Below are 10,285 nucleotides of genomic sequence, written 5' to 3'. Positions count from 1 at the left end.
CATCATAATTCATTCCATTGAGACACATAATTTACATGAAACAAATGATAGGAAAATGTCTCAATTAAATGCTCCAAGTGGCCCTTTATTCATTAGAATGTTTGCAAATTTTTACTTGACTAAAACCTTTCATAGAGATCCCATCACTCAGATTCATTTCATCTTGCTGAGCAAAAACACTACTCAACATAATATAGTAACCATTCAAATGGAAGTTGCAATTAAAGAGTCAAACTTTTAATCATCCTAAGCATGCGAATTAAATGTAATTAGAACATCCAATCCCATAAATAAAAATAAAAATGTATCCGTTGCTTAAGTTCAATAAAACAAGATTTAGAGCGAGCGAAATTTGTTTTGATGCCAAATGATCTTTAGTTGTCTTCCAACCCCAAATATATTTTAAAAATATAGTAAATGTTTAATTCAGTATTAACATAAAAATGTTGCTCAAATCTCTTTACTCTGTCACAATGTTTTACTTTGCTCATTATATTCATAATTATAAACATTAAAATTCAATATTATATTAACAAAACCAGAAAAGTCATATTTATAATAAATGTAAAACAAAATACTTCATTAAATAATAATAATAATAATAATAATCATTAAAAGAACAACAAAACTACATTAGATAATAATTAATTATACTAAATCACAATTAATTATTTTAGAATTAAATTAATTATATTAAATCACACACATTTCAAATTTCAAGAGGCTTTAAATGAACGTCACTTGACTTTTACAAAAAATTTGTTTTCCCGCTGCATTCTGCGTTTCTTGTTCGCTGCTCTCATTCTCTGTTTCTTGAATCCTTCCTGCAGAGTTGAGTTGAGTTGAGTTTTCTTGTTCTTGAATTACAGATCGCTGTTTCTTGAATCCTGAATTACGGATCGTTGTTTCTTGAATCCTTCCTGCACACTTCTCTTGTTCCTGAAGGCAGATTTGTGGCAGGTTTAGGGTTTCTTCCACGATGACGCCCGGGAACCAAGATGAGTCCCGGGCGACGAGAAGATGGGTGGTGATGGTTGCCATTGGAATTGTTATATTTGCCTGCCTTCTTATTCCTGTTGGTATTGTTATTCTTGGGAACAAGGTTCCATATGCGGCTACAGGAGGAGCCATACCGGCTGGTATACATACCGCCTGCTCTAAAACGTTCCACCCTCAGCTGTGCGTGTCTACGCTGGTCACATATCCAGGTGTTGATCAGCTGGTGGAACCCAAAGATTTTGTTCAAGCCACCATTGAAGCCACCATAGGTCAGGTTTTGCAATCGTACTCTCTAAAGGTTGCAGCCCCTGTTCCTGTTTGGGGAGACGGCGACGGAGGTGTGGCCCAGCAGGATTGCGTGGAGCTGCTCCACGATACACTATATCATCTGAATGCCACGCTGCTCCACATGTCCGATTTGTCTGGTAAGAGACCGTCATTGCTCTTCATTGCCGATGTCAAAACTTGGCTCAGTGCCGCTCTGACAAACCAGGAAACATGCCTCGAGGGTTTCCAGGACTTGATTGGAGGCGGCAATGCGACTCTTCAATCCACCAATGACATACTAAAAGAATCCAGAAAGTTCTCTCAATTGATCAGCAATTCCCTCTCCCTCTTCCAAACCCTTTTCAGCAACGCCGGCTTGGAAAATAAAGGTTTACCTGGTGAACAGACGAACAAGTCTGCAGTAGTTCCCCAAAACCCTCGACGGATGTTGCCAAAGAAGAATAACGCTGGTCTGGAGCAGGAATTCAAGAAAGATGAGGGGCATAACGCTGGTCTGGATCAAGAATTCTATCACCATTATGGGTTGTTGGATCGATATGACATGAAGGAATTCCCTATGTGGTTATCGGCAACTGATCGTTTACTCCTACAGCTTTCCCTTGCACACTTAAAACCTGATGCTGTCGTAGCGCAGGATGGCAGTGGCAATTATGTAACAATAACCGACGCTGTCAAGGAGGCACCCAAGCATTTAAGAAGTAGAAAATACATAATCTATGTCAATGCTGGACTGTACCTTGAAACTGTCAAAATTTCTAAACGAAAAACCAACATAATGTTTGTTGGCGATGGCAAGGGAAAGACCGTTGTTGTCTCCAGCAAAAATGTGAAGGAGGGTTCTACTACTTTCAGTTCCGCTACCTTTGGTACTATTCCAAACCTTTCTGTCTGTGTTGGGACTCTGGATACCACATATCTCCACAATGGTATGATATTGTCCACTTTGGGCCTAAGCCCTCATTCCAATGGAGATATTTGTTCATCCTTATATACCCATGATCTTTCCCACTTCTACCACTTCTAATCAATGTGGGACTTTGTTCGTATATCCAACAATCCTCCCCTCGAACAAAGGACCATCGAGCCTCCCCTCAAACCATCCGCAGGATTCTCCCCTCTCTACCAACCAGGATTCTCCGCTCCAATGCGTTGGAAGCACACGCCTTACATGGTAGCACCACCTGTCTCGAGAGCTTGCTCTATCCCAGGTCAACTCCTCTTCACCATGTTAGAGAACAAGACACGTCCATGAAGAATCCGGAGCACACCGCCTGTTTAACCGAGCTCATCCACAGGCTTACGGGGGCTCACCATCTTTGTTCAGCATTCCGAGGATTCATCCACTTGGGTAACCTCGAACTTGGCTCTGATACCACTTGTTGGGACTCTGGATACCACATATCTCCACAATGGTATGATATTGTCCACTTTGGGCCTAAGCCCTCATGGGTTTGTTTTTGGGCTTTACCCCAAAAGGCCTCATTCCAATGGAGATATTTGTTCATCCTTATATACCCATGATCTTTCCCACTTCTACCACTTCTAATCAATGTGGGACTTTGTTCGTATATCCAACAGTCTTCATTTTTTTTGTTTGTTTGATTGTTCAATCCAATTTCTTGAAATACCCTTTCTCTTTCTCTGTACCTGGTTAATTGAAATACCCTTTCTCTTTCTCTTTCTCTGTACCTGGTTAATTGGATTTTCAACATTGTTTCATGACATGTGTGTATGGAGCTAAGGCTGACCAGTGAATTGGTTAATTGGATTTTCAACATTGTTTCATGACATGTGTGTATGGAGCTAAGGCCAATTAACAATGACTGACCAGTGAATGGCTGCATTGCAGCTGTATCCGGTGCAAGATTTGTTGCACGTGACATGACCTTTATGAACAGTGCAGGGCCTGACAAGCATCAAGCTGTGGCTCTACGGGTGGGGGCCGATTTTGCAGCGATTTATCGATGCAGTATTATTGGTTACCAAGACACACTTTATGTTCATTCTCTTAGGCATTTTTACAGAGAATGTGACGTGTTTGGAACAGTAGACTTCATTTTTGGCAATGCGGCCGTGGTTTTACAGGAGTGTAACATGTATGTTCGACAAGGTATGCCCAATCAAATGAATGTAATCACTGCCCAAGGAAGGAATCATCCTTATCAAAATACCGGCATCTCAGTACATAATTGTATAGTTACAGCAACAAGTGATCTCCCTCCCTGGATGGCATTCACTTCAACATACCTCGGGAGGCCTTGGAAATTATACTCTCGAACAGTTTACATGCAATCGTTTTTAGGCGACCTCATTCATCCCGCTGGCTGGTTGGAATGGTCGGGAGAATTTGCATTAGAAAGCTTATACTTTGGGGAATACAGGAATTCTGGGCCTGGTGCATTTCTAGATGGGCGCGTAACTTGGCCTGGTTATAGGGTGATTAAAGCCGATGAAGAAGCAAAAGAGTTCAGTGTGCCTATTTTTATCCCTGGTTCTGCAGTGGGATCCCATACATAGAAGGCCTACAAATTTGTTATTTTTTTTTATGGCAATAAGGATATCATATTTTAAATCCTTACTCGACTCTGAAATGCAATACTGCCAGGAGGGGAGACCAAAAAATCATGTACTTCCTCTCATCTCATGTTAAAATGTAATCTATAACTGTTATATTTATAATCTCTCACATATTATCTGTATGTTGTTTCATTTTTATATTCAAAAATTCAAAGTTTCGAAATTCTTGACATGATGTTGCAATCTCATTTCTACCTCACAAACACTGGTTTCTCTAAACCTTGTTGGGATGATATTGTATGTAGACATTGTCACATGGTTGGTTTATAGTGTTTATGGCTCTACAAGAATTATTTCGATATACACTCTATTATTTCGTTGTGATGTATATTTTTTTTGGTGATGTTCTATTCAACCCCAAGCTTATGAATTGATTTAATTCTAAGTTTTGTGATGTAATACACTGGGTTTGTGTTCTTGCATTATATATCACCTTTTCTTCTTCGAATAAAGATATCACTGTTTCTTTCTTGGAAACTAAAATGTGTATATACAGGGTTTTCAACAACTGGAATGATTAATTTAATTTTATTAGTGCTCATATAAAATACAAAATTTTGGAATATTCAACAAACATGCTCAAGTTGTCATATGCTAAGAGTTTACAATTAGGTGAACAATGATTTTTAATCCCATAATTACATTAGACTTCGACAAACATTTGCATGCCAAATAAAAGCTCCCCAAGGAAATAAATCGCGCTGAGGTATAGTGAAAGATTTGCATGGTTGATAAAATTACTCCATACCCCAAGGAAACAAAGCACAAACTCTTCAACATATAATAGCAATGAAAGGAACATGGGAGAAGAGTTCCATCTAAAATCAGTAAAATCAATTCACTCAAACTTGCAAAGGGAAAATTCATTATGTCAATGTCATGAGGAAGTAAAACAAAATTAGTAAAATATGCCCGTGAAATATCACAATAATATATGCACATTGCAGATTGAGTCAATCACTTACTAGATAGCATTCCCTCCCTTCCAACGTTTTCCGTGGCTCTGACCTCTAAGTAACTGTGAGCTTGAATTATCAACATGGCCATAAGATTGAGAATGGTCACATCATATCTTTTCATGATTTTTTTTCTTTATCCCGAGTCCCATCCCTCTTTTCACATTAATGGGTCATGTCACTTGTAGGTGACATGACCCATACTTTATACGAATTTGATTCGGTTGTTCATGAACGCTGAGAGACAAAGAGCTGGCCTTTGCCTAATATTCCTAAGGTGCCTCAGTTTGACATGCTTCCCATTGCTCCTCTAACCATTTTTGAACCAAAGCAACTTTTGAATCCCAACAATGGATGGGAGCGTATCCAAGTTGCTCTGGAGCCATTACTGAAGATATGACTCTATGTACTGGCCAACTGGCCTGATTTTGTTTTCACATCTTGAGTTCATTTGTTTATGAACTAGAGCAACTTTTGAAGCAACAACGGATGTGAACGTATCCACGCTGATCTTGAAATCCCAACGAAGATATGACTCATATGTACTGTCCAGATGGCTTGATTTTGTTTGTGTATATCTTGAGTTTGTTTGTTTAAGTTACTTGCATCCAATCGTTAATCATATTTTTACCGTTATGGACCAAATTTACTCAAAGTATTTGTTAAATTTGGACAACCTAAGTGACTTTTTAATGCTTAAGATAAGTTGAAACATTTACTTATGTTGATTACAATACATCATACTCTCAATCACATTATAAACAAAATAGATGTGATGTCTGACTCATATGCAAAAAAAAGTATAGCTCAAGTTAAATTATAATATTAAATTAATGCTCTTTCATGCCCACATTTCCTTATTACGTGTTGTGCATAACTATAAGTTTGCCAACATACAATTGATTTTGTGCAAGAAGTAACCATAGACATGCCAAACCCTTGATACAGATCTCGAATTCCTCCGTTTTCAAAATTTTGCCAAGAACATCCATTACACCAATCCCAAGAAGGTCCTAAACCATCAACCTCTAACAAGCCTGACACACTGGTCTGGGAGTTAGCGTACATAAGAAATTGAGTATTGTACAGATCTTGTTAAAGCGTGAAATTTATTGAATTTGTAACGTTTAACTCAGATTTGTTCCTGTGTGGTTGTTTGCTAGAGCGTAATATTTTAACAGCCTTAGGAAGTATATATATATATATACACACGTTTTAAGGTATGAGCTTGTTGTAAATAGGAGAAAATGTGTTGCAATGAGCAGGTTACCAAATAGAAAATATCAAAAATGTCTGCAAAATTGTTAAGAGTGTATTTTGCATGTCACTAACAATAATTCTTTGTTAAGAACTAAATCTTAAACAATTTCTGGGATGCAAGAGTGGTGGAAACACATATGGGATGTGTGGAAGCAAATTGATTTGAAATGAGTGAGTGTAACATTTTGCAACAATTCCATGGTAATGAAAATGCATCTCCATTTGTACCTTGATTCATATTATACATCCGCTCCATCAAAAATTGCTACAACTACTTTTCATTCTCAATTTGTTGGTTCACATGGTAATCAGGTATAAGGTGGCCATATTTCACAAGTAGAGGAACATAAGAGTGAAGACTCTTTCCATATTTCATTCCTCTTTCATAATCTTCCATGTCAAAATGATGATCAATCATATTGCAATCTTGATAAGTAGTCAAATGACCTAAAAATCCTCACTTAAGTTGAAACATTGGATAGTCATTAGCCTAACATCCAATTTCGTGTTGATATAAGAAGTGATGAGTGCCCAAATACATTGGATGATGTTTTACTTCCTCAAGAAGACCCTAATTTTCAAGGCTTCGATCCAATTGTTGAACACCCTTCTCATAGTTTGTAAACTCTAGTTTTGGATAATATTTCCGTTCAAAATGATCTTGGAACTCCTCTGATCCATGCATTGTCAGATATCAAACCAAAATATTCAGATTATTACACTTTTGAAACATTAATATACCCTGTTGAAGAAGAGAAATTCCAATCCCAAAATCATATCGGTATATCATTCTTCGGTCATTATGAATGTCATGTTCATTTCATTACTCTGTAGCCTCCTCATTATATGCTCTTACATTCACCTCCCTGCCATGTCTAAGACCTCTTGGATGATAGTGGGTGTTCAAATAATATTATAGAGCATAATATGTGTGATCCAACATTATTGCAAGTTGATATGAGTATGCATGCTTTGAATTCTAAGTTTTTTTTGGGTGCAAGTGATTTGTCTCCTTCTGGGTATTTTCATCAATACACTTCCCGTCATTCCATGATAGGCTTGACGAGTCTGCTACACCAACAAGTTATCTCAATCCTTTAGGTTTTTTGCTCGCTAGCATTGGCTACAATCAAGTATAGGGTTCCTATTGAAATTTCCTCACGAAGTTTTATTCTTCCTCATATGATATGTAGCTTGCATATTTGGGTGATTCCTTCTCCTTCCCTTTATATGTGGCTTTGAAAGCTTCTTCTCTCATATCCGATGGACCCCCTTTCCTCATTTCAAAGGTTGTTAGGATCCCATGGAGTTGTTCGATAGTGAGACTCTTCAAATACTGCATTTCTTTAATAGCAGAGACTTTGGAATCTAACTTTAGAGTTAGTGATCTCAAAATATTTTCAACAACAATCACATCTTTTATTTCATCTCCAAGATTTCCATTTGAGTTAACAATCTCGTCCACTCTAAGGAAAAAAGTTATGACGCTTTCATCTTATCGCATTTTAAGTGTCTCATGCTGAATTCTAAATGTTTTAAGTTTAACACTTTTTACCTTGGCATCACCTTCATAATAATATACAAATCATACATAGTGGCATCATCACTAATCAACATTCCATTCCATAACCAAATCAACCCAACCAGTATTTTCAATCACATATTATTGTGAGTGAGACATCATCGATAGACAATAGCAAACATAATAGAACTCATCAAACATCATCAACAACCCATATTGGAAAACCCTAGCATGTATACAGGAATTTTACAGAGAACATCTGTGTACGTATGTGCTTACCATTCTTAACACCCGCGTACAGATTCTGAACTTTCACAGAATATATACAAAACTACTTAGAAAATGATCCAAGTATGGACGCGAACTTTCATATGTGCATCAACGTATAGATCTAAAATCAATGACTCAAACCTTTGCTACAACCACAACACATATTGTGCATACTTCACTTTCACATATCCACGTCAGAGCATTATTATCACACACATCTATCATTGTTATCTATAATCACAAAAAAGGTCAAGCAAGCATATTCATTACTATTCTTTTAGATCTATTAGATATGAGCCTCTTCCATGCTCCTTGGTGCACCCCTACTTCAAATCAGATTATACATTAATAACCCATAATTTGCACTTATAACACTTTGATCTCCATCTCCTTATATATCTTTTTGCTTAGCCAATATCTTAGGTAAATACCTTGGTTATGTTGTAAGTATTATTTGATGGGATCAAATATCCGTTGTCGCTTCCAAATACTATGGGACAATACCATGGTAAAGACCCCTGGTATTCATAATATGGCGGTGTGGATTTTGTATGTGACTTCTCTTCACCATAATTGCGTATGTCTTCATGGGCCAGAAGATATTTCGAGTGCGATTTATGCTGAAATATCTGTTATAGTTTCCTCTTTGATTTCCTCCATGAGACCAAATCATAGTGATGTCATGGGAATTGCTTTTAAGAGCATCTTCTGCCAAGAGTGCATCTGTTCTGCTTTTTGTGTAGACCATATCATGGATCCATTCTCTGTCTTTAGGGTACACTCTAATGGTCCGAAGCACACACAAGGGTTGTCCAGCAAATTAAGGCCAAGCTAAAAACACTCCCTATTCTGTAAGTAGCTGATGATAATGCTTTTAAAGTTGTTGAGTTAGATGCCAACGACATTGGATGGGGAGGCATCCTTAAGCAAAGAAAGGATGGGATTGAACAGATTGTTCAGTTCACCTCAGGGACTTGGAACCCTGTAGTACAAAATTATTCCACCATAGAAAAAGAAGTCAAAGCTGCGTGGAATTGTATAGACAAGTTCGAATTTCATCTAGTAAACAAGAAGTTTCTACTAAGAATCGACGCCTCGGCTTTGAAAAAGGCATTAACCAAAGATATTAAAAAGCATGGAGAAGCTAAGTTTTCCAGATGGCAGACCCTCTTTGCTAACTACGATTTTGAAGTTGAGCACATCAAAGGAGTAGAAAATTGTTTACCAGATTTCCTTAGCAGGGAATACATCCAGCAACAAGAACATGTGCTGCTAATTGTTACAGAATGGGATCAAAGTCAAAAACAGGGAATTCTGAGAACAATCCCAGAAAACAAGAGTTGGTCCGAATATAAAGAAAATTGGAAACCAACCTGGAAATTAAGAAATACTAAAGTATTAGATGCAAACCTGCAAGCACATACTGATATTTTTCACCTACTACCAGAATGAAGAGTGTACCCTAAAGGCAACAGATGGATCCATGATATGGGCTACACAAAAAGCAGAACAGATGCACTCTTGGCAGAAGATGCCCTTAAAAGCGATTTCCATGACATCACTATGATTTGGTCTCATGGAGGAAATCAAAGAGGAAACTATAACAGATATTTCAGCATAAATCGCACTCGAAATATCTTCTGGCCCATGAAGACACATGATGCAGCCTTATGGCCTGGAGGTGATCCTAAGCTTATTTTCCCCGATACAATCTATGATCTTGCAGGCTATAAAAAACTTTGGTGGGGTTTTCTAAATATTGATGGAAAGGATGAAACCCACTATATCAAATTAAAATTTGGAACAACTGGAATCATGCAAAGGAACCAATAGTGCGATTGGCTACAAACTTGGTGGACAGATTATGGAGTCAATAAAACTGCTTTTGACCCGGTATACCGTGAATCCTACAGTCGATTTAAATGCGACATTTGTTTTCAGCATAACATCCCCGACTGTTGTCACTCTCCCTACAACAATGTTAAAGAAATGCTACAGATTTCAGATAACGAAACCTTAAGAGAATATATGACTAGACACTATGAGTGGCTTGTTTTGACCAAGATCAAGCATCAAATTGTTTTAAATAAACCCATGATTGTTAGAAGAATATTTACCAAAGCATGGGATGAAAATTTGTACAAAAAGTTTCGGTTTCCCGAAATCACTGTTTTTTAAAAAAGGGTTCTCGTGGGCTTGTCCTTAAAGCCTCCACTTTGTAAACACGATGTCTAGTCACAAGGACTAGAGGAGGGGCGGTGCGCTGTCTCTCCGGTGAGGTTCCCGACCAGTTTTCTCGCGGGCTTTTCTGTACAAAAGCATCCACTATGTAAATATCTGGTCAGAATAATTTCCGTGGGATTTGATAAATCATCCACAGTGTATTTATGTACAAAGATTCTTTAGTCACGAG

The 10,285-nt window shown here is 37.7% G+C and overlaps 1 protein-coding gene across 1 annotated transcript; it reads left to right on the top strand.

The window, feature by feature from the left end:
* The first annotated feature begins 785 nt into the window (after nucleotides 1-785).
* LOC149141822 (pectinesterase 2-like) lies at nucleotides 786-3,825 on the top strand. Its single transcript, XM_089448986.1, has 2 exons — nucleotides 786-2,153; nucleotides 3,137-3,825. The coding sequence occupies exons 1-2, from the start codon at nucleotides 980-982 to the stop codon at nucleotides 3,802-3,804; spliced, it is 1,842 nt and encodes a 613-aa protein (XP_089305112.1). The 5' UTR covers nucleotides 786-979; the 3' UTR covers nucleotides 3,805-3,825.
* The last annotated feature ends 6,460 nt before the right edge of the window (nucleotides 3,826-10,285 follow it).

Source organism: Pinus tabuliformis, chromosome X (genome assembly GCF_031772625.1).
Source record: "Pinus tabuliformis cultivar Carrire ecotype Pingquan chromosome X, CPIR1, whole genome shotgun sequence".
Classification (NCBI taxonomy): domain Eukaryota; kingdom Viridiplantae; phylum Streptophyta; class Pinopsida; order Pinales; family Pinaceae; genus Pinus; species Pinus tabuliformis.
The sequence above is the reverse complement of the archived record's forward strand: the minus strand, read 5'-3'. Positions and strand labels throughout refer to the sequence as shown.